Consider the following 27,874-nt stretch of genomic DNA (forward strand, 5'->3'; position numbering starts at 1 on the left):
CTGACTGCTGAACTCCAAGGCACAGCACAGGACCTAAGGCATGTGGTCTCTTCTGAATGAATAGCAGGAGTAAATGAATTAATTCCAAGTACTCATGATAGAAGGAGGAAGAGGAGGAGGAGGAGAAGTGAGAGGAAGGAGAGAAGGAGGAGGAAGGAGAAGGTGGAACCACCTTTCAGAAGCTGAGCCTTGGGTTTCTCATCTGTGGGTGGAGTTTGGGTGCTACTCCTTTGCAGAGACATGTTAACTAGGGCCTCCTGTAACAGGACCCCGTGACTCACCTCTTTGGATTTGAATCTTCAGTATTTGGGGATCAGGGTCCTATTTCAGCTTCTCTGTTCACATTTTCCCCTGCCCCTCCTCTTTTCTGGCTGACTCTTAGGAACTAGGACTCCTGACCCCCACTCCAAGAGCCTAAACATGAAACCATTCCTGTCTCCCTTTAGTGTATTACCTTTAGTTTCCTCCTGCAGTATCATTCATTCCTTCATTCAAAAACATTCTGGGGGATCCCTGCGACATTCTAGGCACTGTGCCAGGTGCTGGAGTCCCAGATGCAGCCCCTACTGTCTAGTAACTCAGGCTAGTGAGCACCAAGGTACTGATCATTAAGAAATTTGTATGGGAAGAAAGAAAGCTGAGCAGAAGATAGGAGGGAGTAGCATGGCCTGGGATGGGCAGAAGGCTTCCTGGAGGAGGTGGCATTTCAGCTGAGTGGATCTTGCAGGAAGACAGATGTGTGGGCAGGTGCACAGGAAGGAAGTCATTCTCACAGAGAAAAGGGGCATCACAGGACAGGTCAGTGTAGTGGAGAGGGTGATGCAATGGAGGGTGCTGGTGGCTTTGAAGTGGTAGGACTTGAGGTGGGGCCTCAGCTCTAGACAGTCATGTATACATCACTGAGAATAATGAGAATAATACTGTAGATGCTGTGAAATCAGGGAGGCTTAGGTGGGCATGTGCGTGAAGTTGAAGTTCCCATTTGTTCCTGGGAGAATGAAGGGGCTATAGGAGAAGCACTTTCTGTGCTTCAGGGTGTTGACATTCCCCGCCTGACCACATTTTGCAGAGCAAAAGCCTCTGTGATTCCAATCATGCTTGGTGAACACTTTGAGCCAGGCTCCTTACTGGCCTGCTAGAAACCCAGTCACACAAATCCCATCTCCCTTCCACGATGGTCCTCACTCCACAGGTGAGTCAGCCCTGAATCCAGGAACCAGCCAGCCTTGGGATTTTGCCCTGTCCTGAGCCAAATGATCCTTATCTTTCTCCCAAATTGGCTGTGGCCACTGGAAGAAATTGAGAGTAGCCAACTTTACAAGTGGTTGGATTAGAAATGAAGTGTATTAATCCCAAGTCCAGGTATGTGCCTAGGTAGTAACTCTTAAATTTTGTTTTTAAAAGTTTAAAATTGAGGTCAACACTTTAAACAGGAAAGCAGGAGTGAGATGTAGATTTTGTTTGTGTTCTTTTCTGGATAATCTCAAAGTTCCAGGCAACTTGACCTTTCTGGGCCTGTATTCCGTTTCCTCCTTTCTCTGGCCCCTTCATTTCATATACAACAGACGTCAGCAGGGGCCCCTGTGTGTTTCCTAGCCTGCTCAAGCAGAAATTCAGTGCTTACAAGGTGAGGAGAGCTCGCAGCCCACACCAGCCCCTCCTGCCCTTTGCCAGGAGCCCCAGGACAGGACATCCCCAGGACAGCCTTGCTTGGGGGACCCCAGAACACAAGTAGGAACTGAGAAACAAGAGTCTCTGTGCAGAAAGAGATTTTAATATCCTCTGGGTTTTAATAGCTTTCCCTGAGATGGAAACTTGGGTTGAAATGATTTGCAGCTCTCCAGATTTTTCTGAGTGTGTGTGTGTATTTGGGTTTATTTTTAGCCACAAGGGTTCATTTCTTGCCAAAAAACCTGCTTAAATAAAACCAAGATTAATATTTTTACTTAACGGAAAGAGTTAGTCAGTCAGGACAGGCTTTGAACTGGAGACTCCCTATCTTGATTGGAAGTGCATCTTAAACCGTCTGACCATGGCTTTGACATCAACAAAAAGGGCCTTTGAAACTGACAGAGAGAAGTGCCCTCAGGGGACCAGGGCAGGCTGCAGGAAGAGCCTATTTGTGAGATTCCTCTGAGGAGCATTCTTCCTCACACAGGCTGCCCTGCCAACCCCGCACCCCTCTAGCTCTCCAGGGCCATCTTCCCAGAAAGGCAGAAATCAGCTCACTCCCAGATGCTTTCCTTAGCCCCTTCCCACCAAGTCTGGTCCAGATTTCTGCTTCCTCTGGATTCAGAAGAAGCAAACTGAGTCTCTTCTCCAGCATGGGCTAAGGCCCAAAACTGTTGCCACCTTCTAGGAGCTCCTGACACCCTTCCCTGGGACAACGTTCACCCCTTTTTGTGGCATACTGGCTCTTGGTCCTTGCTACTACTGCCGTGTTTGCTGCACTCAAATGCCATTCACCTGTTTACTTGCTTGACTTTCGTAACTAGCCCCTGAGTTCCTCTGGGGCCTCATTTATCTCGGGGTCCCTGGGAGCCTAGCACAATACTTAATAAATGATCACTGGACAGATGTTTATCTGACCCTCTAAACTGAGACCTGTTATTATCCCCTTTTAATGGAATAGGGCTCAGAAAGACTTGGTCACTTGCTAGTACTTGCCCAGGAGGGTTATTTATCTATTTTTCAAATCTCTCTCCATGTGTGTGGCACTTTTAGCTTCATGTATTCAGTAAATACATATTAGGGGCCTGCTATCTGCCGGGCTCTCTTCTGATTGCTTAGATTATTATAGAACAAAGACCCTGACTACTTATGAAGCTTCCATTCTAGTGGGGAGAGACAACCAATGAAAAAACAAGGTCTGTATAATATGGCAGATGGTGGCTGGTGCTTTGAGCATAGTAAAGCTGGCCAGGGGATATAGGGAGTGCATAGGGGAGGCAGCTGGGGTTCAAGGAAGGACCCCTGACAAGGTGTTATTTGAAACCAGGTGAGGGAGGGGTCCATATAGCTACTGAAGGAAGAGTGCTCCAGCAGGGGTGTTGAAAAAGCAAAGGTCCAGGGTGGGGTGGGATGTGGTGGTGGGGGGGTGGAGTGAGGATTGTTTGGGGTGAAGGAAAAGTAGGAAGGAGGTGGGGTGCTGGAGTGGAGCAAGTTGCCATTTCCTGAGATGGGGAAGCCTAGGTGGGGCTGAGGGCCATTATTAGGAGCTCGATTTTGGATGGGTTGACTTTGGGATGTCTTATTAGACTTCCAGGTGTAAATGTAGACTAAATGTAGACTCTTGGATATGTAAGTCAAAGGTCATGGGAGTTCTGGGTTGGAGGTTGCAAAGATGTGGAAGTTGTCTGTTGTGCAGGTCGTATGAGTGCCGCATGTTGGATGTGAATAAGAGGAGGATGAAGCACCCACTGCTGACTAGACTGAGCACCACAGAGGTCATGGGTGACCTTGAGAAAAGCTGCTTTGGTAGAGTGGGGGAGGGGCATTAGGTCATCATAAGAACCCTTTGGGCTTGATAATTATCACACCAATTTATAGTCTGGGATGGGAAGCGACTTTCCCAAGGTCCCACAGTGACAGGGCAGCGACTTTATCCAGGTCCCATGCACTCCATTCCAGTGTATCATGGCCACTACTCTAGAGGTTTCTTGATCTGACCTTTCAGCTTCTGAATCTTTTTAGAGGGGCTTTCAGGGTTTGAGGTGATGATGAAAAATGGGCTGGGAACCAGAAGGATCCATTAGGGTGGGCCTGGCAGGCCTCTACCTCCAAACCCTTAATTCCTAAGGCCCTTTCTTCAAACATGGACATCATCAAAGTGTCCCCAAAGAGGCAGCAGATAACTGAGGAAGAGCTTGAAAAGGTCACTGGAAGTGGATACTAAAGATCTTCAGGGGATGAGAAAATGCTGAATTGCAAGAATCGTTTTGGGTCCCTTGCTGCCTTCCTCTGATTAGTACATTTGAGAATTTACAAGTACTCATCATCAACAACATGACAGTATATCATCTGTTTAGCTTTAGGGTTATAAAATGCCTTTTTACATGTGCATTGTCTCATCTAACTAATCAGTCTAATTAACCTCAGGCTTACAGTGTTGTGAGAAACCTCATGATCATCAGGTTTTGTGGTGTCTAAGGTCTTTTTTTCCTTCCATGAAAGTCTTGCTGGGGAGCACAGGATGCTAAACAGATGATACTCTGTTATACTGCTGATGGTGATTACTTGAGGACTCTTATTACTAATCAGAGGGCTGTGTGAGTGACTGGAAAGAAAAGTAGGTGGTCAAGGGGATGGGGGAGGTCATTGGGGCATTATAAGGGGGTCTTCCTTCCTAGGGACCAGTCTTCCTCTCTGATTCTTAGCAGTGCTGACAGTGGAGGTGCAGAAGTGCAGAAAAATTATGAACTCTTTTGCAAGCAGAACAAATCTTACGGAAAGGTTTTGAGGCAGTCTGCTTTCTTGGGTGACCCACCAAATTTCTCCCCACACTGGGATGCAAAACTGCCCTCAGGACATCTGTTTTTCTTTTCCATAGTTGGAAAACAGGGACAATCCTAGCCACCTCATAGGGTTTCCATGAGAATAATGAGATAACATGCACACACTGCTTGGCACATGGGAGGGGTTAACACAGTAGCTGTTAACCAATGCGTTCTAGCGCCTTCCCTCTTCCCTAGACTTACTGGTGTGATGCAACAAAAGGCAAGGAGCTAAGGGTAAATTGCCAAGTGGGCAGCTGGAGGAGCAAGAGAGCCTGGCTCTGCCCTCCTTGCTGAGGCTAAAATACGGGATCTTCACGGTACACAGTGGGAACTGCTTAGCGGCTGAGTCAGGTGGGCTGTGGACCTGCCTTGCTGTGAGGTCTCTTGCTTATTGCCTTTACTGTGAGTACTCTGACCTCAGAAAGGACCTTTCTTTTGCCATTCTGGGAGGATGACAACTGGGAAATAAACATCAAGTGACCATTAGACAAGCTGGATGATTGTAGGCATACCTCCTTCCTCATTTCTGGAGTGCTTCTATGGGAGTGGGCATCATTTTAACACTCCTAGATCCCTCTTTTCCTCCAATTCCAGGCACAAGGAGACAGGTGAGCCTAGGGTCCAGGCATTTGTGCCCACCTAGTCCTGCCTGCTGCTGTCAGAAGACCAGCCCCCTCTCTGGGACTGACACAAATAGTGACTTCTACTTTTGAAGAAATTCATTTTGTCTGCTGTCCAGATGTGCCTTACTTATCTTCACTGTCCTCCTAAAAACTATACTTTAAGCCAGCAAAATCATTCTACAGGGTCTTTGAGAGACACGCATGGGGCAGTGTGCGTGTGTGCGTTTGTGTGTGTGGCAGGGGTAGTATCTCATCCACTAGATGGCTGAATCAACTCTCATACAACAGAAGGGATCTGTACTGCTCTCAACAGGATGGTAAGATGGGCAGATCTAGAGTCTTAAGCTGATATACATTAATTCAGTTAAGTAATCCTTGATCCTAAACCCAACCAAAGTTGGCCTTCCAGCTGACTGGTAGAAAAGTCCAACAATCAGTTTAAAGTAGAAAGGTTTGGATTTGATTGAAGATGGTTGGACAGGAGGTGGAAGGAGAGGGTTAGAGGCAGGGGCCAGCTCATGCGTGTTTTATCCCTCTTTGAATATGCTGATGAACAGCAGATGTGCAATTGCTGGACACACCAATAAGCTGCACTGGAGCAGAATCCAACTGACATTGAAATTGGGTTTTGTTCAAAGTGTGTGCTGCTTTTGGTCTATATTACTATGAATGGGTGGAGGCAGATAGGACACAATTATTTCTGGAAGGGATGTGCCTTGCTTTGCTTTGTTTTTTTGCAAGCTTTTAATATCCTTCCTCCCAAAAAATTATTTAAAGGAAGAAAAGATAACTCTATAGAGATAAACCTTTACACCTGGATCCTAAGGTGTATGATATATTTAAGAGGTCTCACACACATTCTTATATCCATGTGCCAGTTATATAAGCACACATAGCCAGGTAAATTTCTTCTTACATGCTTTTAAGTTAAAATACTGTTTACTCTGTTTTCTTTTGACCTCCACACCCCGAGAAGCCCAAGAGTGTAAGAGGCTCCAAGACTGAGATTCAGGCTGCACCTCACCCCCATTTCTCTGACTGGTGCTTCTGTACCTTGGAGATCAGCCCTCTGGCCATAAACTTTTAAACTTGTTTTCCCACTAGACTGTACTCTGTGGAGGTGGAAAATGAGACTTTTATTTCTTGTTGTCACCTCCAACAGTACTCAACTCATTTTCCCGGACACCAACCCAGTTCACGCCCATGTTGGTTTAGCTGCTGGAGGACTCTGGAGAGACAATGTGAGGACCACTCTCCAGCATAGAGGAGAATTAAGAAAATCTGTGTCCAGCTCAGCCCATGTGTAAAGTTGGCTTCCAGTCACCACATCAAGGTGGTGGGAGCTAGCTAGTGGTGGGAGTGGCCAGCTCCAGGTTTGGAAACTGTCTTCTATTGCTGCTGAACTATATTAAACCAAACTAAAATTAAATAACGCTCTGATCTCCCAAGTAGATTTGCAAAGGTGACCTCTCTGCACCTCCCCTGTCCATTCTGGTCCCGGTGCCAGCGAATGACTTGGGGGTACCCTGATAGTCAAACAAGAAAGTACAAAATAGCATAGATTTGAATTGCAGAGGAAAAACTGAAGCAAATAAAGACACATTAATTCACAGACCAAATAGACAGATTTGGGTTTGGCTAGTGATTTTACTTTGGAGAGACTTTGCAAATCTATTTGGGAGAGCAGAATGTTATTTAATTTATTTCAGTTTAATACAGTTTTGTTTTTGTAAGAAAAACACTGGTGTGGCCTCTCCACTGGGGCATCTCAGCCTTGGTCTTTCTGGACCCTGACCATGGGATCTTGTTTGGTCCTGGCAGGGCGCTCCTGGGTTACAAGTAGGGGATGAGATGCGACAAGTACCTGTGATGGAGTGGGTGCTCCAGGCCTAAAAACACTTTGTAAGTTTGTCCTGACAAGTTAATGTGTGCTCCCCCACCTCTCCCTGAAATTTTACAAGGCCAGAGTATTTTGGTGAGCTTGTCTTTCTCCTCATCCTAAGGAGAACCTCCCAGGCCTTAGCTTACAGTGCATGTTAGAACCTAAAGATGCTCAGGATAGACACATAGCAGAAATCATGACAGTGGTAATGCTAATAACTGTGACAACAAACACGTGGGGTTTGGGATGGGTCACACAATGTTCTCAGTGCTTGTACTACTTAACCCTCATGGCAACTTTATGAAGTATTGTCATATTTTAGGAAACAAAGGCACAGAGAGGTTTAGTAACTTCCCTAAGGTCACAGAGCACCAGTGCTGGGATTCAAACCCAGGCAGTCACATTCCAGAGACCAGGTTCTTCAATGCTATGTCATGTTGCTGCTCCACTAGTAATAAGTACATCATTTATAAGCCACGTGAGGGGCAGTGGGCCAAGATAATCAGAGAGATTTAGGAGGAAAGAGCACTGGGGACACAGGAGTTTGCCTGAGGCCACACACTAATGGTGGAACTCAAACTCAAATGTGGCTTCCTGATTACAAAAACTTACTCTCTTTTCCCTGAACTATTCTTAGATGAAAAGGTTCCAACCTCAGGCCATTTCAGGGTAAGAAGGAATTGGTTCACTGTGCATGCAGAAGCTTCCAGAAGTACCCAGCCTTACAGGACAGGTCTGCTTATGACATGTTATATCTAAATGAAGTCAAGCCACTTTTAAGCCAGGAAAGGGTAGACATTGCTATTTAAAGGAATCCCTTTTGCTTTTTTTCCTCCCAAGGCAAAGACTCATTCCTTGGTTTACCTTCTGTGTTAATGAAGCAGCAGAAGATGGAGCCAAATCAATTCAGGAAGAATCAATAGGAAAGTCCTGGCAGAGGTGCCTTCTGCTCAACAGTTAAGCTGTTACAACCTGCCTGTGGGAGTTAATGCAGAGGAAATAGTCCTTGGGGCCTCTGGGAGGATGGCTCCTTGCCAGCCAAGGATACTGTTTCGAAGCTAGACACAGAGGTGGAGGCAGAATATTGAGGGAGCTTGGCCTGGGATCTTGCCAAGCTCTCATTTTTACAGCAGACTTGGAAACAGACACTCACCTCCTCTCAATTTGAGCTGCCTCTGCTAAATTGCTAACTTTGCCAATGGGCTCTGTGTTTTGCCATTCCTGGCAGGTAACATCTGGAGGGGCCATTGATTCATCTGGGTCCTGACTGGGAGATTGGGCTCCAAGCTCATGTGGGGAGCAAGAGGACAGAATTCAGTTGAGATAGGGTAACTGGTTCCTAGTAAAGAAATTTTTTGAGATCAGAGGTGAATTGAGAAACAGGATGGAACATCCAACATGGGGAAGGATAACAGAGCTACCAGAATAGACAGGTGTGTGTGTGTGTGTGTGTGTGTGTGTGTGTGTGTGTGTGTAACAAATATTTAAACAGAGCACCTACAGTTTTTTGGGACTAAGAGCAACTTGAGGTAGGAAAGAGTAATAAGAACCTAGAGCTGGAAGAATTCATTTTGTGATTCAAAGCATGGCTGCTATACATGCAAAATCTATTCCATTCTGGTCAAAGTCCTAGCATGAGAGCATCCATTCCCCTTTGATGGAGATGCTCCCTGCCCCTATGACAACAACACCCCAACTCGCCCCAACTTTGTTGCTAGTTCTTGTTATTAGATGACTCTTTCTTTGGTTCAGCCAATGAATGCAACTTCTTTGCAGTTTTTAAATTACGTCTTCTAGACCTGTCCATTTTCTCCTCCATGTGCTGGTTTAACAAATATTTGAAGACAACTTTTGGTGCTTCTTCTTCACATAAACTAGAAAGAGAAAGTACAGCCTCTTATAATCTCTAAGTCAACCCCCCTCTTCTCAGTTCTTACTACATGTAGTAAATACCTCTCTTCCAGTCTGTGTCACACTGGGCCTGTCTAATTATTTTTGTATTCACAGTCAACTAATATTTTCTGATCAATTCCTTCCTACCAGATGTTGTAGTAAGAAATTTCATAAGATCTCTTGTTTAATCCTCATTCCCTGATGTAGGTAAAGGTATACCTTCTTTACGGATGAGAAAATTCAAGCTCAAAAAGAGGAAGTGGTTTCACTTCTCAGTCGGTTTCCTTATCTGTGTAATGTGGATGCCAATATTGCCTTTGTAAGGCAGTTTGAAGAGTAAATAAGTAAGAAGTACTATTGCACATAATAGATGTGTGACAAACTGAAGCTATTTTTCTGGTAACAGTCTTTTCATGGTCAACCCATTTCATTTTTGTCAATGATGATGATAATAATGATGATATTAATAACATTTATCTAATATACCCTCTAAGACATGGTGCCAGAAGCGTCACACACATTATCTTGCCTAATCCCTTCAATTCAGGAGATTGGTACCATTATTATCCTGTTTTACAGAAGAGGAAATTGGAGGCCAGAAACAAAGATACTTGTCCATAGTCATAATAACCATAAAATCAGGGCTAGGATTGGAACAGTTCAGTTGGCTCCTGAGCCCCTGCTCCCAACTGTTCCCTCCTCTACCAAATCCTCATTGAGCTGCCCTCACTGCATCCCTTGCTGTCTAAGCATTGGGTGCCAAGGGCCCCATCAGAATGCCAACTGGGGCATGGAGGAAGCTGGGGTGCATCACAATCCTGCAGGGATGTAAGGATGTGGCAAAATCTATGCATGTAAAGGAAAAGCCACAAATGAGGCAGAGCTCAGACAGGGGTCCTGGTAGGAAGAGAATAGGTCTGGGAGACTACGGGATTGTCAGATAGACAATGGAAGGAGGGCAGGAGGCTCTAACAGGAGAAGCAGATTTTGGATTATGGTGAAACCACAGAGTTAAGAAATTCCTACAAGGGTGAGTGCAGCCTAGGAATTTCTGGCTGACAGTTGTGAACATTTAGGGAAATTAACTCCAAAGATGTTTGCCTTCCCTTTCTCTTTCACTCCTCCCTGCCCACCCCATCCCGATGTCTCTTATCTGATTTCTTGCTCTTATAAACACAATCATCTTTTCTACTTGCCTCAAAGTTACTAAGAAAGCAATTCCAGGCACACTGTGGTCTGGACGTCCATCCTGAGATGTGGTGCCTGATGTGGTTCAGGCCTCCCTAACCTCCCTGTCTCCATCTCGCCTTTTTTTACAGTGATCCGGGCCAAGGTAGTGGGGAAGAAGCTGGTGAAGGAGGGGCCCTTTGGCACACTGGTCTACACCATCAAGCAGATGAAGGTGAGTGACAGTAGCCCAGCCTCAGGCTCCAGGAGAGATTTGGGGTTTTTTTGTTTTTTTTTTTTTTGCTGGAAAGTCTTGGCCAATGGAGGCAAGAGGGGGTTGGACTTAGGGTGTGTGTTTGTTTAGTGTCTGAGCCTCAGCCTTAGCCCTTCCACCTGGCTGGAGAGGGCATAGCTGAGGTAGCAGAAAGGGATGGGTGGGGATGGGGGCAGCTGCTTCATCCCAGAGCCAGGGCAGGCAGAGTCCCTTGGAAGCAGCTGTTAAGAGGCTGGACTCTGGAACCAGATAGCAGATAGCCCTGTTACCTGGTAACTATAAAACCTTGGCTAAGTCACTGGCTCTTGATGGGCCTCAGTCTTCCCATCTGTAAAATGGGGGAGAGTGGACTATATCATCTCTATGGACTCTCTGGAGGTCTGACTTTTGGGGATTCAACAATGCCTACCAGATTTATGTAGTTGCTGAGGTTACAACTTAGGTTTAACCCTCAACTCTTTACATTGAACTTGTGCTGATCACAGGAACCTCAAGTCAGGGTAGGAACTTCATCCTCTTATTCCATTTTCCCTCCTTTAACTTCTTGCATCCCAGTAGTTAGCACTGTTTACTAAGTGTATTCATATTCCTGAGCATGTTAACATTATGAAGCACATTCAAGATGTACACCTTAAGAAAAAGCATATCGGATTCGAACCCTAGAGCACCTGCCTCCTAGTCTCAGCTCCATCCCTCCACTTAGCTTGCTTGCCTTACCTTGGAATTGTCCCTTTTCCTGGGCTCAGTTTTGCCATCTGTTAACAATGTGTGATTGGGCTGGATGCCCCAAGAGCCCCTCTGGCTGAGACATTTCAGGATTCTAAGTGCCCTGGGACACAAGCTATGTTACTTCTAAGCAGGAGCTGGTTTGGGTGCCTTAGCACAGAGGGCTGGGGCTCCACCCTGAATAACTCAGCAGATGGCCTATCACTACTCCACCTTTGTAAGCACCTCCTTACATGTAGCACGCTGTGCCAGGAGCTGTGGAGGCCAGGAGGAAGATGTGGTTCCTATGTTTAGGGACTACAGTCAGGCCAGGAGAGGAGACACAAGTGAATGATTAATCAGAAGTTCGATACAAGGTGTGCCCAGGTTGCAGTGGACTGCCAGCCTTGTACTCAGTGCTCATATTTGCATCCTCAGCAGGTTGGGGGGTTGGGGGGACCCAGCAGGCAACAGGGACTTGGTGAATGCTTGTCCATCTATGAGGGAATGAAGGTGAGACTCCACTGGCCTGAAAACTCTCCAAAGAAGACAAGCCTTAACTACCTCAACCCGGCCAGGTAGAACTGAGACAAGGTGTGACACAGTCCACAGGTGGTATCCAACCATCTCAGAGGCAGACCTCCAGGTCTCATTATTCCTTGGTCCTGAGGCCTGAGGTTAGATGTACTGAGTTTGTGGAACCTGTTGCTTTGGATTCAATTTTGGAAACATCTACAGCCTTCTGATTATGTAATGTCCAGAGTCAGCCCTGGCCAACTGCCCCTGGCTGCCCTAGCTTGGTCATGGGACCAGCTTATGTCTTCAGACGGCTGTGGGGAGAGAAGAGTGGGCGGGGGGGGGGGGGGGACCAACAAGTGCAGTAACAACCCTCAAAACCCACTGTGCAACCCCTGGCAGCCGGTGAGCGAATGCCGAAGCAGATTAGACAAAAGCAGAGGTTTAGGAGACACATTCCTGCCTGCTATGGAACAATCCTTCTTATTTGAGCCACTCTGTGGCCAGCAGAGAGCTGGGAGGGGAAGAATTGGGGGCAGCGGTTCCTAAGCTTGCCGAGATTCTCTCCTTCCTTCAGGACCTGGATGCCAGGGTGACCCGAGGCCCCTGCTGTGGGCAGGATGTCCCATTCCCCGCTTGCTGGTGTAAGAACAGTCATTGAGGGGTGTTGAGAAGCCAAATAACATCTGCTCACCTATCCACCTCAAAGAACTCACACCAGCTCCCAAGATGCTGGTCTTGTGTTGTCCATTCACCATCCTTCACCCAGGTCCATGGATCAGGGCGCTGGGCACTAGGAAATAAAATTCCTTGTTTCACTTGTAACGGCGGCTCAAAGGGGAAATGAGTTGCCCAGAGTCATGCATTTAATTAAATGCAGATCTCATTCCCAAGTGACGTGTGTTCTTTATATGACTCCCAAAATCTCCCTGCCATCTTACTTTGATCATCAACCCCTATCTAATACCTTTTATTAACTCTGGCCCTGCTATCAGCCTAATATTAGATAACTCATAGAACTAGTCATTGCCCTTCTATCCAGATAGGCCACTGGATTCTACTGGCTTCTAGGCACCAGTCTACTAATCAGAGAAGACACGGACTTAAGAGTGGGAATAGACCATGCCATCACCCTCCCTCTCTCCTTTCCTTTCTCTCTCCCTCCTTTCCTCCCTCTCTGTGCTGTGCACTGTGGTTTGAGCTGGGGATAAAAAGATAATTGTTAGAATGAATATAAGAGTCCATACAGGTAACAGTGAATGAGCATTTACTATGTACCAGGCACTCTGCTAAGCCTCTGCATGGATCAATCCTCACAATAACCATATGAAGCAGTACACATTATCCTCTACTTTACAGGTGAGACTTGGAAAGATTATACAACAGTCAAGATCATATAGCTAGAAAGTGGCAAACCAGAGCAAACTAGAGCCTTGCCTACAAGGAGATTACAGGGCAGCCAAGCAGCAGGCTGATTCATCATTCCCGCCCACTTCCAGGGCTTCCCTCACTTCATTTGTATCTAGTTCCCCCAGGGAACAAAAGGAAGTTAGTTTAAGTTTGTGGGTTTGTCATCCAGTATTGTAGCTCTTGACTTGCAAAGAGTGTATTGAAAAAAATCTTTGTAGGAGGGAAGAGGGAGAGGCCAGAGACGGGAGCCTGCAGGAGTGTTGGCACTGGTCCCTGAGCGCTTTGTTCTAGAGGATTAGAGAGTCTACCCCAGAGTCAGACGGGGAAAGTCAGGGCTCCCTTAGAGCAAGACTAAAGGAACTCTGAAAATGTGAGAATCTGTGCCACCCAGTCTGATCTCCCTCTTCTCTCTCAGGCTTCCCACCCCCTCCCCACAAAACTTCTTACCAAATGAAAGACAGGCAGAACCTCTCTCATATGCTAATTCCAGAGCCTCTGGTCCACCTCTCAGGCATATCTGGAGTGTCCAGAGACCCACAGGTGTGTGTAGCAGGCGGGGAGGGTGTTACAATGTTGGAGAAGCTTACTGCAAACCCAAACTTGGAGATTAGCTGGGGCTGAGGCATTGGGCTGTGGTGCAAAGGTGGAAGTTTCCAGAATTGGCTGCTCTAATCTTTGGGGACCTTATCTGCTATCAGGATCACGAGAAAGAGGTCTGCTTTGCCTGGAGTTGCTTTGTGCTGTGGAGACATGCTCTCAGGCTGACTGCAAGGGACAGCATGTGGGGGACATTATGTTTCAGCTGGTTTTGGGGAAGTCCCATGGGGAGGCCGGCTGGTTGTGTGCTGTGCATGTCCTGACTCTGGGCAGGACAGATTTACTGGGCAATCTGAATGCTTGGCCCCTGGCGACTTCCTTCAGGGCTTTGTCTAATCAAATGAGCAACAGCAGTGTCTCCAGCTAGAAGCCTCTCTGACCCCCTAGCCCATGGGGAATTTCTCTTCCTCTTAATGCCTATGACTTTTTATGGTCTGGGACTGTCTTTAGCCCTCTGCAGAGACTCGCTCCATTCTCATGTGTTCTGCCTCCCCATCCAAATAGCCCATTCTGTGAGAGAAAATGCTTGCACTCGATTCCTCAGTCATGTACCTAACGTCTCCAAAACTCAGTTGCTTACAGGAATAAGTTGAGGGTTTAAATGAGTTCATGATATAAAGCAGTATCCAGCACAGTGCTGATCTTTGGTAGTCATACCAGAAATATTTAACATAGTGGTGACATTTCATGCTGTGAATACAGAGTGAAGACCAGACATTCCATAAGAAATGGGTAAAACTCCCCAAACTGGGAAATTTCTTTCTCACATTATTTGTCCTTTTACCCCAAGGGAAGGAAACTTCCTGAAACTTTGTGTAGATACCATCATGAAGCAAGGCCCAGAGGCTTGTAGAGTCCAATATGGTATACATATAATACAATATTGCAATGGAATATTACAATGGAATATTATTCAGCCTTAAAAAGAAGGAAGTTTTGTCATTGGTGATAACATAGATGTACCTGGATGACATTATGCTAAGTGAAATAAGCCAGACACAGAAAGATAATATTGCCTAATCTCACTTATTTGTGGAACCTAAAAAAGTCAAATTCTTAGAAGCAAAGAGTAGAATGGTGGTTACCAGGGTTAGGCAGGAGGTAGGGGAAATGGGGAAATGTTGGTGCAAGGGTACAAACTTTCAGTTCCGCAGGATGAGTAAGTTCTGGAGATCCAATGGACAGCATGGTGACTATAGTTAAGGACACTATACTGTATACTAGAAATTTGCTAAGAGGGTAGATGTTAAGTGTTCTCACACACAAAAAGGTAACTATATGAGGTGGTGGATGCGTTAACTAGCTTCATTGTGGTAATCATGTCACAGTGTATACATATATCAAAATATTCTGTTGTACACCTTACATTGATACACATTTTATTTGTCAATCATACCTCAATAAAGCTGGAGGAGAAAAGAGCCATGTCTGAAGTTCCAACCCAGCTTTAAGTATTTGCACTAAGAGATGAGGTTGGGCAAGACATATAGGAAGAAGAGAACCAAATCCTTCCCTCTGCTCATTATGAACTTCAATATAACTGGCTTTAGGCTTTTACTAAATGTGTGCAAAGTGCTATTCAAAGGCATTTAATTCTCAAAAACATCTTATGAAGTAAGCGCTTTGCCCCATTTTACAGATGAAGAAACTGAGGCCCAAAGAGGGAAATAACTTTCCAAGAGGCTATTAAGTGGCAGAGACAAAATGCAGACTCTGTCTATAGAACCTGAGTTTACCATTAATCCTCCATTGCGTTGGCTGGATTAGATTAACATCCCTTCCATTTCTGAGATTCTATGATTCTCTAATTTCAGGAAATCAGGATTTATAAACCCATTATAACCCTCCTAAGTTTGTCAAACCAATTCTAGATCTCTACGTCTATAGATCTAATGATACTATAGGATCAATATTTAGGTCAAGCTGGATTATTATAAAGAAAAAAACAACAAAATGAGTAAGATCTGCCTTTACCGTACATTTACCATATTGTTATTTCCAGAATTGACCCTAAAAGGCAACTCTGTGCTTGTCAGACCCAGTCATTTTAACAATGTATTAAAATTTTGACTCTGCATGCAAATTCTAGAAACCATGTTAAAGATTCCTTCAAATTCAAAAGTAGTGGTGATGCCAAGCTGATTTCTATGAGTTGAATTCTCACTGAGCATGGGCTTGACTCTTGCCCATAAAACAGAGAGGAAATAAAGGTGCCAGACCAGCATGGAATGAACTGAGGCTCCAATAGGCTGGCCTGGAAGACCAGAGTGAGTACTGAGATGAAACATTTGCCAAAAAGTCAAGGGTCATCCACACCAAAATGAGAAGTTTTTGGGCCCAGGAATGAGTGCAAGAGGTGTTTCCTGAAGGCCACACTTGATGGTGTGCACACAGCAGCACTCTTAAAGTCAGAGAGGCACTATCCGTCACTGAGGAAGTCAGGGTACGACGTGACACCCCCTGCTTCCCCACAGCACAATTTAAAACTGAGCGAGGACAGCACCTCTTGTTACTCCTAGCTGCATTTCCTCACTCAGCTGGAGAGCCCCACAGGAGAAGAAGGTTAAGAAGGGAGACCAGGTAAATTAAATGCTTCTGCACCGATGGTTGCACACAATTAGAACAGTGCTCTCTTTAAAAAGGCAAAGACTCGAACTCCATCAGTCCAACAGACATTTTGTGGATGGCAGAGGGCCTCATGGACCACCCTACCCCCGCCAGCCAGTTACCACTTAAAAGAAGATGGGGAGAAAAAACACAGCCTATTAGACTGAATGGGAGGCACTTAGATGAGACACCAATGAGGTGATGTCTGGCTTTTTATTAATTACCATAAGTAAATTAATAACGCATGCCAGGAACTAAAGTAGAAACATTGTCCTACTGGAAACCCTTGGGATAAGCCCAGGTACCACCAGCCGTCCAGGCCCTGTGTACTTTGAGAACTGGGGGGATAATGGGATTGGGCAACACCTTAGTGCCCCCCCCTCGCCCCCCGTCCCCACCAGCTCACACAGTTAACAGTTGTCTGGACAGATCCCGGCCTGTGTAATGCACATGGACTTGACCTGGAATCACCAAGAGGGTTCAGCCTCTATTATGTTCACACCATTGGCTCTGAGCACAGGTTGATAAAGGAGGCACAATAGCCATAAATGGTATTTGCCTGCATCAAAGGCCCTTGGGCATGAACTTGTGAGGCTGCAGTGGGAGACAGCATAAGCTAATGGTTAAGAGTGTGGACTTGGGAGCAGGCATATTCCTCTGCTTGGATTTGTACCTCTGCCATTCACCAACTGTGTGGACTTAGACAAACCACTTAACCTGCCTGGGCCTCAGGCTCCTCATCTATAAAACAGAATGGGAGGTATGACTGGCTGGTTGGGAAGGTTTCTTGGGGAAGGCACCAACCACAGCTCAGATAAGAGGAGAACAAGTGGCCTGATCTGGAGTGAAGGCCCTGGGGTAGGTAGGTCAGTGACCAGCCACACCATAGCCTATTGGGGAATCAGATTCAAAAAGACCAAATGACAGCATGCTTTCTGAGCCCTGGTCCTCCTCTCACGATATTCCTTCTACCTACAGATGTACCGAGGGTTCACCAAGATGCCCCACGTGCAGTACATCCACACAGAAGCTTCCGAAAGTCTCTGTGGCCTTAAGCTGGAGGTCAACAAGTACCAGTACCTGCTGACAGGTAACAGCCAACTCTAGCATCTAGACCAGGGTTTGGCCAAAGTCCACTGTTCCTTCACTTAAGAAGGATGGAGTAGGAACAGTAAACCCAGCAGTGTCCTCAGGACTTTGGCCATGAGCCCACTGAATTGTACAGAGTATCTAGTGTTGAGTCCATCTTGCTTGACCAGAGCTGAGAGCTTGAGGTTCCTATAGTGAAGCTGGGTTTTAGCCTCAGCTCCACCACTGACCCTGGGGAGGAAATATCCTAGTTCTGCCTAGTGTTGCAATTTCTCAACTTTACTATAAGTAAAAAGAGATCGCCAGTACCTATTTCTCTCCACATCAGAGTCAAGTTACAGTAAAGAGTTGGTCTCGGTCCCAGTTCCAGTGCTTACTGAGTTTGGGATGTTCTACAAATCACTTGACCTCTCTGAGCTTCATTTTCCCCATTTGTTAAATAAGGATACAATTCGTTCGAAAAGGTGTTGGGGAGGTTGAAGTAAAATCATGGGACTGAAGAGTACTTAGCACAGTTCCTGGCCTGAGGAGGTTACTCAGTAGATATGAATTCTTTCTCTTCTGGCTGGGTTCTGGGCAAAACAACTCTCCCCTTGTCATCCCTTTCCTCCTCTAGGCCGTGTCTACGATGGCAAGATGTACACGGGACTGTGTAACTTCGTGGAGAGGTGGGACCAACTCACCCTCTCCCAGCGCAAGGGACTGAACTATCGGTATCACCTGGGTTGTAACTGCAAGGTAAGACCCATGGAGTGCAGGCAGGGGAAGTGCTGGCTCACAGCCCCAGAAACATAAGCTACTACAGTCCTGGGCCCTGGGCTGTTGGGCTGGGAAGGGTGTGCATGTCAGACCTGGGCAGAGGGGCAGGTCCGAGCAGGGGTGGTGAGGAATGCTGTACCTAGGCTGAGCAGAGGAGAGGAAAGAATGCCTTTCTACTGTAACCTGCCACCTCTGGGCTGCCCACTTGGCAGCTGCTGGGTCATGAGGGCTCTTCAGCATCCCTGGCTCCTCCCATGGCTCAAGGTTGTGGCAGGTACAGGATCCTTACACTGGCAGGTCCTGCCAGGCAGCCCCAAGTGGGCTCACCTGGGCAGATGACTCGCTGGTGGCTCCCACCCGAGGCAGGCAAGCTGGCACAGAACTGTTGATACCACTTGCTGCAGAGGGTCTCTTCAGTCTGGCCCAACTGCTTGACCCAAGCACAGGGCCAAGGCACACAGCCTTGCTGCTGTGGGGAGGAGTTGGGCCATTCTCTCAGTTATTCTCACAACAACTCTGTAAAATGAGGATAATAGTAATTAAAACTACTACAGTTTTAATTAAATAGTTTTAATTACTCTTTTCCCCACTTGCAGATGAGGAAACAGAGGCCCAGAGAGCTTAAGAACCTATCCCTAAGTCACACAGCTCACTAAGTCTGATTTCCAGCCTAGGCCATCTGGACTCTACAGTTTATGCTTTTATCTTTCAAATTCCTCAATTCCCTACAACAGCTGGGAGCTCTCATACTTGCCTGTATGACCTGGGACAAGTTACTTAACTTCTCTGAGGTTCTATTTTTTTAATCTGTAAAAGGGAGATAAATCTGTCATGAGAATTAAAGAGAATAACATAGAAGCACTTAGAATGTCTGATGCAGTAAGTGCTCAATAAGTACTGGCAAGTGTTATTTGTATTATTTTCACTAAGGGAGAGATGTGGCTGGGCTCCACCTGCAGTGGTCCCAGGTCCCAGGTTCTGAACTGAGACTTGGGCAAACATCAGGCCTAGGTCTACCACAGCAGAGTCCACCAACCTTTGGTTGTTATCTAATTGCAGATTAAATCCTGCTACTACCTGCCTTGCTTTGTGACTTCCAAGAATGAGTGTCTCTGGACCGATATGCTCTCCAATTTCGGCTATCCTGGCTACCAGTCCAAACACTATGCCTGCATCCGGCAGAAGAGTGGCTACTGCAGCTGGTACCGAGGATGGGCCCCCCCGGACAAAAGCATCATCAATGCCACAGACCCCTGAGTGCCAGACCCTGCCCCACCTCACTTCCCTCCCTTCCCACTGAGCTTCCCTCGGACACTAACTCTTCCCAGATGATGACAATGAAATTAGTGCCTGTTTTCTTGCAAATTTAGCACTTCGAACACTTAAAGAAAAATCTATGCTGTTATATGGAGTTTATTTGGAATCATCCTCCTGGCCCCACCCTTCCCCTTCTTTTTGGTTTTGACATCACCCATTCTACCCGGGAATTTTTGGTGCCATACCAGAAAGAATGAGGAATGTATACTCCTCTTCTTCGTGATAATATAATCTATATTTTTTTAGGAAAACAAAAATCAAAAAACTACCCCATTTGGGCATTGAAATATCTACCCCTCTTTCTTCTTCCCCACCTCACCATCTCCCAGACCCTCCTCCCTTTGCCTTTCTCTTCCCCCTTCCCCAGCACATAAAGGACACAGACAAGGAAGCTGCTGAAAAAGCAACTGTTTCAAATCAGTCAAGGGCAACAAGCAGATAGACTCAAGGTATGCAGAAGATCTTATACACCAAGGAGATGCTACTGCATGTCCCTACCAGACTATGTCTGTCTGTGTCTGCACATGAGAGTGAGGGAGGGAAGGAAGAAACTGCAAGAGGGTCTGGATGATGGAGCACACACACAATTCCCCCAGCGCAGCGATGCTTGGTTTGACCAGAAGTTTCTGAGTCTGGAGCAAACAGCCAGGCCAGAATAACAGAACTTTCTTAGTTGGTGAAGACTTAAACATCTGCCTGAGGTCAGGAGGCAATTTGCCTGCCTTGTACAAAAGCTCAGGTGAAAGACTGAGATGAATGTCTTTCCTCTCCCTGCCTCCCACAAGATTTCCTCCTGGAAAACTCTTTTGTAGATTTGGCCAGGAGCTTGCCTTTATGTAAATTGGAGAAATACACACACAAGTACACTATCCACAGATATAGCCAAGTAGATTTGGGTAGAGAATACTATTTCCAAAGTAGTGTTTAGCTCACTTAGGGGGATGTGTTTGCATACACATTTGCATATACCCACGCGGGGACATAAGCTAATTTTTTTACAGGACACAGAATTCTGTTCAATGCTGTTAAATACGCCAATAGTTTAATCTCTTCTATTTTGTTGTCGTTGCTTGTTTGAAGAAAATCATGACATTCCAAGTTGACTTTTTTTTTCATTTTAATTAAAATTTGAAATTCTGAGCACCCTCAGCATCCCTCTAATTGGGGTCATCTGACCTCTGTCCCTCTCCTTTTCTCCTGCTTCATGTTCGGGGGCCTTCATTTAACTGCCTTACTGGCTTGGCTCAGATGGGAGATGAGAATTAGTGTGGGTCAGGGGCCTGGGCACAGGAAAGAAAGCTGCAGTGTCCTGCCTTGGTTCGACAGCCACTTTTCCTAGGTTTGGGGACAACTTGCTCCTCTTCCTCCAGTTCACACTGATGGGTGAATGCCACCTCCTGAGGTCTTCACCTCATGGAATTAAAATTGGTGGTTACTGAGAAAGCCTGACTCTGCAATCGGCTATAGGGTTTTTGCTGTTTTTTGAAATAAAACTATAATATGAATTCTCCAATTAAATAAAGTTATTTTAAATTTTAGTGTTGAAAGTGAGATGCCAAGAGTAGGTGATAATGTATATTTTACAGAATTGGGGCTGACAGGGTGGTTATATTTAACATGATTGCTCTGTCTCTTTTTTCAGATTATGAGTATTTACCCTCTATTAGTATTTGTATCTTCAGTCCATTTCACTTTAGGAAACAGAGCTGCCAATTGAAACAGGAGAAAAAAAAAAAAAGAAGAAGCAGACAACACATTGTAATGTCTCACAAACATACACACAAATGCCCAGGCAAGGTGTTTGGCAGAACCCCAGAGCAGGAAGGCAGTGTAGGCATCCAGTTTCCTTGGGATCGATTCCATTACCTAGTACTTTTCACCTTCATGGGTGTGATATGTGGCATGCAGGAAATGGGGAGCTTTGTCCTTTCAATGGGGCAGTGTGAGCAGAAGGAGGTGAGGTCAGCAGGCCAGTGGTTTTTAAGGGGTGAGCCCCAGACTTGGTGTTTTAAGAGTTTCTTTATTTCAACTTCAACTTCAAAGTCCTGCAAGGTGGAACCCCTGACCCAGCCTGCACAGGTGCCCTCCCACTATTGGACATCAGCGTGACCTCCACGAGGCATTTGGCCGTTCTTGGTCCCTGGTGGGGTCACCTCCAGTCATACAAGGAAGGACTTGGAGTGAGGTCTGAACGTGTCACTGGAAGTTTCCCTGCAGAAAAGTTGGTGGAACCACAGTCCCATCTGCCAGGTCCTGGCAAGGAGAACAGCAGGTCCTGGGCAAAGAAGGGTCCTTTGCAAAGCAATGTTGTCAGAGGGCGGTTTTTGAGCTTTCTATAAGCTATAGCTTTGTTTATTTCACCTGTTCACTTACTGTATAATTTAAAGTCATTTATGTAGCTAAGACACTTCCGTATTTCATTCATATCGTGAACATTTTATTTTGCTAAATCTTATGTCATGTGTAGGTTGTAATATGTGTACATTGTGTTTAAGAGAAAAAAAAAATGAAACCCACATGCCGCCATTTTCCTGAATCAAATTCTACATGGAATGGAGGGTAAATACTTCTGCTGTGCAGGCAGCTAGACTGGCAAATTGGGTAAACTAGAAGGAACTAGCACTTGAGATTTCCTCCAGCCTCCTCCCTATTGGCATCCTAGTGATTCCTGGAGTAGGAAGGAGGAGAGAAGAAATAGCAAGTATATTCACATCCTAGCTCTATATCGACTGGCCCTAGGCAGTCTACTGGTCATTCCCATTCCTTTTTCCCCCTCGTTCGTTTGCCCACCCCATTGGGAAGCCATGATTTCTCCTAAAAATCCACGGCTATGAGAGCTATGATTCCAAGACCGCTTGGCCTCCTCTGGCGATCTCTTCTGCCTCCCTACCCAAGCTCTCACCTCTCAGGCCAGTGTTCCATCTGGCTGGGAGGATGATACTGGAAGACTCCTGTGCTTTACCCTTACCCAACCCCAGACCCTACATCATGGTGGTCAAACTATGGCTCATGAGCATCATTTTCCATACTATGGTTCTTGAGCAATTAAAGAAACAAATGACATACTGGAACAGTTCAGTCTCAGAGCTTTATCACAGAGACACTGTGATCCCCAGGAGACAGTACCCTCCCCTGCCCCTGCCCTTCATGTGCTTGCCGATCAACAATATGGATTACCCCAAAATGACACCCAAGTGTTGGCTCCTGGCTGCTAAAGTAAAAATATCACTAAAATGGTTTTACACAAGTAAAAACACTTTAAAAATCTGAGAGTAAAAGCAAAACAAAATGGGGGGGGGGTTGGGGAGGCAGACATCAACAACTTCTAAACTGACTCTTGGGAGGCATGAGGAGGACTCATCCCCAAGGGGAGGGGCTTTGTAGATTCTCCCATGCCCCTACCATCCTCCTTAGCCGGTCTGCTGTCCTGAGACCCAGAAGTGATGGAGAGAAACCAACCAGAGAAAACCCTGTCTGGAAGGAATGTATTTGTTGCTAAATTTTGTAGCACTGTTTACAGTTTTCCTCCATGTTATTTATGAATTTTATATTCCGTGAATGTATATTGTCTTGTAATGTTGCAAATTGTTCACTTTTTATAGTTTGTCCTTTATTCTAAACAGTAAAGTGGTTTTATTTCTATCACATACCTGCAGTCTCTTGCCTCCTTGTGTCCTGACTGCCATTGGGGGTTATAGAGACCACAGAGGGCCTTGAAAGCCAGTCAGTCCTGCCTGCCTAGGTTCCTGGCCTAGAACTCCCCTCCCTCCACTCACTTCTACAGCGTGGACCCTCCAGTACTTTCACCAGGCAGGAACATTTCCAGGAGAGGCATCCTAGATTTTCCTCCTGGCTGCTAATCCAGCCCTGACCTTGGTCCCTGATTTTATGGCCAGGGTTCTCCTGAGTTCTGTGGAATCTGGATCTCTATCTAATTACCTATTAGTGGTACAGGTATTCCCAGACTGGGGCCCTGACTTGGCCTTCTCTGTTTTCTTCCTAAGAATCTCAACCCAGTGGGAGTAGGAGGGGGAGGCTAAAACAGCAGTCCTTGATGCCAAATGCCTGCCTGAAAATCCGAGTATGGCTTGGCCTAGTTGGGGATGCCAGGAACTCACTAGAGCAGTGAACCCCCCCCAGAACTTACAGCTGGGCCTGTCACCCTCAGTGGGTTGGGTTGGCTTCAGACCCCTCACTCAACTTTTATCCCATTGTTGACAATGTTCCAGAGCATAGCTTTTGTTCCTATTTTAAAGATACTCTACTTTGAGCACCTATCATATGCCAGGCACAGCACCCTATGTATATGAGCACATTAAATCTCAACAACCCAATGAGGTATTTCCACTATAATCCATGGTTTTCAGCTGAGGAAGCTGAGGCCCACCAAGACCCAAGACCTACTAAGTAGGCAGATCCAGCATTCAAACTCAGCCTGGTTTGATGATAAACCCTGAATTTTCTCCACTGTGTTCTCATTTCATTGGAACATGCTGGGTTCCACAAGCCCTTCTTATTCCAACCAGCATATCTTGGATTCAGTGACTCTCACTAGATCAGATATAAGGGAAAGCTAATTAATCAGATATGTCTCTGCTTGACTAGACTATCCCCCACCTGGAGACACCTATCAGTGTCTCCAAACAGAATTGTCCAGCTCAGCAGCCCGAGCTTGGGAGTCCACAAACAGGCTGTCATCCCCCAGCTGGGATTATCGGATACTCTGTTAACCTTCCTGTTCCCCAAGACTCACAATCCTTGCAAGGCATGCATGGGGCCATGGCCCTACATTCCTTTGACCCATTTAAGAAGACCACTGACCATGCAAGCAGGCATGTCACAAGCTATTTCCAGCTGCCCAGAACTCTTTCACACAACTCCTTCTGGTTGTAAGATGGAGAGCTCTCCACCCCATCCAAAAAGACTCCGAGTGGGAGACAATCCCACATATGCCAAACTAGGCTCCAACCACTTCCCAGAGACAACCTTGGGTATGTTCAAAAGTTGGAATGCAAAGAGTACACACAAGGAAACTGCCTTTCGATGATCAATGCAAACAAAATACTATTGCTTTTATTAAAATAAGAATTGGAGCCCTGAGGTCCCTCTCAGGGCTCAAGTGAAATAACATCCTACCTTTGAAACATCTTTCACCTTTACTAACAACCTTTGGTTCCAACATGCCAGCTTAAGTTGTCTCCTGATTTTCTGAACATGCCCGAGGAGTGCTGTCCATCTTTGCCATTTGCTTTACTGCCTGAAATTTCACCTGAAGACCTGATTCTCCCTAGGAAAGCCAGGTATTCCTACAGGATGTCATGGCTCTACCTTAGAGTCCAAGTGCTCAGGGAAAAGCCCCTGAGCCCACCTCCTCCATTCAAATAGATAGAGAACATGGACATCAGTGTTTGCTCCATATCACAAAAATAAGCAAAGTTAAAAAAAAAAAAAAAAGAGGCACTCACCATTGGCTTATGGTTGGGGAAAAACGTTTGCTCCACAAGCGGGAACTTCTCAGGACCCAGAGAATGGAAGATCTTAATGAGCTGAGAGAACTAGGACAGAATACAAGAGAACATTGGTCAACCAATGTTACCCAGTATGGTGAAACCTCCCCCTTGATCCCAGGCCTCAAGCATCTGTCTGTTCTGAGCTAAGATCCAGTAGTTGTCCCAAGCCTATGGGATAGAGGCCAGAGTCCTTTGCTGAACATTCATCCTCTCCACCATCTGCCTGCACCAACCCCTCCATTCCTGCCAGGCCTACTAAGTTCAGCTCAACCACATTTAATAAGCACTTTCTCTACTCTCAGCATTTCACACAAGCACAACCTGCTGACCTTCATGCCATGTCACCTGCCTGCAATGCCCTTCTTTTTTGAGACACATATTGTGTAGTAATTTATGGTGTAGATTCTGGGTTCAAATCCTCTACCACTTACTAGCTGAATGACCTGGGAAGTCACTTCAGGTTTCTGAGCTTCAGTTTCCCCATTTGAAAATGGAGAAAACAAGAGATCCAACCTCACAGGATTGTTGTAAGGATTAAATACACAGTGTATTAAAAGCAGGGCCTGGTCCGTAGGTATACTCGAATATTGAATAGTATTAGTAGTAAGCTTTTCTCTGCTTTTACAACCCCACTTGTTTCCAACAGCATGAGCTGCATCCCTTCCACACTGTGCTCCCCCACTTCAGCACTATCTTCTTTTGCCACAGAGATAGCTACTGTCCCCAGGACTAAGGGGTAAGCTCCTAAAAGGCAGGCCTCAGACTTACAGTCTCCTCCCCACCCCACTCAACATCTCTGGGAGCTCGCTCTGTGCCCAGCACTGAGCTTTAACACTGGGGCAGCATGCTGAACGTGCGGACCAGGCCTAGGAGAAAGACAGTCTGTGGGCAGATGATTGAGATAATAATGTCTTTCTAGAGGGATGCAAGGGGGATGTGGGATTTGGAAGAGGGCAGAGTGTGGCGAGGATGACACCCTAAAGCAGATGACAAAAGAGAAAGAAGAAGGGTACTCCAAGCGTGCAGTGAATCTACTGTGCACTGGAGACACTCGGTGGCTGCTGTGGCAGTGGCCCTCAACATGAGGGACAGTGAGAGAGGAGGCTGGAGAGTGATCCATCACAGACCACCAGGAGCCTTAAAGTCTGGACAAAGAACTGAGAATTCACCCAAAGGCAAAAGGAAGCAGCTGGTGGATATATGCAGGGAAGAGCAAGGTAGATTCTGTGCAGGAAGAAGGAATAAGCCGCAATGTGCACCCTAACGTGGATGCCCAATGGCTGGAAGAGGAGATAAGTCTTCTGCCAGATTGACTTAGAGGTTAACTCAATACTAAGAGCTCACACAGAGAGAACAGGTAACTTGGGAACTTCCTGCATCAGGCCAGGATTGGTCTGGAAACTCTTGGCCTGCAGCTGTGTTGCAACATGGTGTCAGCTTAGTGGGTTTGAGAGACCTCAGAAATATGGGAAATGACGGAGGGTACCTCATTTTACAGATAAGGAAACTGAAGTCCAGAGAAGGAGAGGAATTCCATGATCAAGAATATGAGTTTTGCCGATGCCCAGCTCCACGACTTTCCACCAGCTACATAAGCCTCAGTTTCCTCATCTGTACAATGGAGAAATTAGAAATACCTACTCATCAGGGTGGTTTGAGGATTAAATATAATATTCATGGTAAGGGCTCAGCACAGCATAGTTAGTGCTAATAAATGGTAGCTGCTACCATCACCATGACTATGTGGACAAACAAGTAGGGCGAGCTAATACTACCTAGGACCTTCCTGGGACAGTGGTACTTGAATCTGAGATGTTGTAGGCCTAAAAGGTCAGTTAGGACAGAATGAGGAGACCAGAGCCATGGTAATAGTGGTTAAAGACTATCCATATCTATTAAACTAATGCATGTATGCATTCAGTAAATATTGAGTGCCAACTCTGCAGAGATCTCATTCCTAACAACAGGGACAGTAACAGTTGTCACCATTTACTGAGTGTGAACTTAATATCATCCACCATTCTAGGCACCTTATATGTATTAACTCATAACCCTACTAGGAAGGCCCTATTTTATCATCCTTTTACAAATATGGAAATTAAACTCAGAGAGGTCAAGCAAGTTGCTCAAGGCTGCACAGCTTATAAATGGAGGAGCCTGGACCTAGGCAGTCTGGCTCCAGAGCCCATGTTCTCAACCACTGCCCTACCACCAGAAAACCATGCAGAGAGACAACAAAAGAAGAGATGAGATGGCTAAGAGCTTCACACATCATATTCTACATACCCCAACCTCTACATCTGTCTTTCCCTTTTCTGCTTTGTTTTCCCCTTGACCCTTTTCATATGTCATATTATGTATCTGGCATGTTTATTAACATACTGCATGTGGCCCTGCTCACTAGAATGTAAGATTCAGGGTTTTGGTCTGATTTGCCCACTGCCATGTTCCTAGGACTTAGAACAATCCCTAGAACATAGTAAGTACTCAATAAATATTTTTGCATGAATGGATTACTTCAAGTAGGGGAGCTGGATAATACAGATGAATGGATAAATATATCATTCTATGTGGAGATAAGTATTTGGGGGAAAAAATAAAGTAGGATAAGACATTTGAGAGTAGTCGAGGAGTGAAGGAGTTATATGCTAAGAAAAACCTTTCTTCAGGTAACATCTGGATGTAAACTCAAATCAAATGAACGAATATGAAACTAATGAATAAAAGTGAGTGGGGAATCAAGCCTTACAGGTTGGAGAGAGTTGACTTCAAGTTCCATTTTCACCCCTCCCTGGCTCCCTGACCCTGGGGAGTTCCTTAACGGCTCTTAAGCCAATCTTCCTTCTCTGTAGAGTAATGACGCTCGCTTCACATGATAGCAATAGCGTGAGCACCAGGCAGCACAGTTTTGTAGTACATAGTAAGTGCTCGATACACAGTGCCAACTTTAACAAAACTAGCTATATGCTCAAATGTTAGTAAGAGCAATAGGGTACCCCCTTACCACTAATATTATTATAATAATAATA

General features: G+C 45.8%; 2 protein-coding genes across 6 annotated transcripts in view; one reads left to right on the top strand and one right to left on the bottom strand.

Moving 5' to 3' along the window:
* TIMP3 (TIMP metallopeptidase inhibitor 3) overlaps window positions 1–22,982 on the top strand; it is a 56,239-nt gene extending 33,257 nt beyond the window's left edge. The window contains exons 2-5 of the mRNA XM_010994183.3: window positions 10,214–10,296; window positions 17,149–17,260; window positions 17,876–17,997; window positions 19,078–22,982. Of these exons, the coding sequence (XP_010992485.2) occupies window positions 10,214–10,296; window positions 17,149–17,260; window positions 17,876–17,997; window positions 19,078–19,275 (515 nt within the window). The 3' untranslated portion in view covers window positions 19,276–22,982. The remainder of the gene's footprint in view (window positions 1–10,213; window positions 10,297–17,148; window positions 17,261–17,875; window positions 17,998–19,077) is intronic.
* SYN3 (synapsin III) overlaps window positions 1–27,874 on the bottom strand; it is a 447,506-nt gene that overhangs the window by 275,045 nt on the left and 144,587 nt on the right. For all 5 annotated transcript variants that reach the window (XM_010994185.3, XM_064491696.1, XM_064491695.1 and 2 more), the window contains one exon: window positions 24,801–24,890. In XM_010994185.3, the coding sequence (XP_010992487.1) occupies window positions 24,801–24,890 (90 nt within the window). The remainder of the gene's footprint in view (window positions 1–24,800; window positions 24,891–27,874) is intronic.

Source organism: Camelus dromedarius, chromosome 11 (assembly GCF_036321535.1).
Source record: "Camelus dromedarius isolate mCamDro1 chromosome 11, mCamDro1.pat, whole genome shotgun sequence".
In the NCBI taxonomy this organism is placed as follows: Eukaryota; Metazoa; Chordata; class Mammalia; order Artiodactyla; family Camelidae; genus Camelus; species Camelus dromedarius.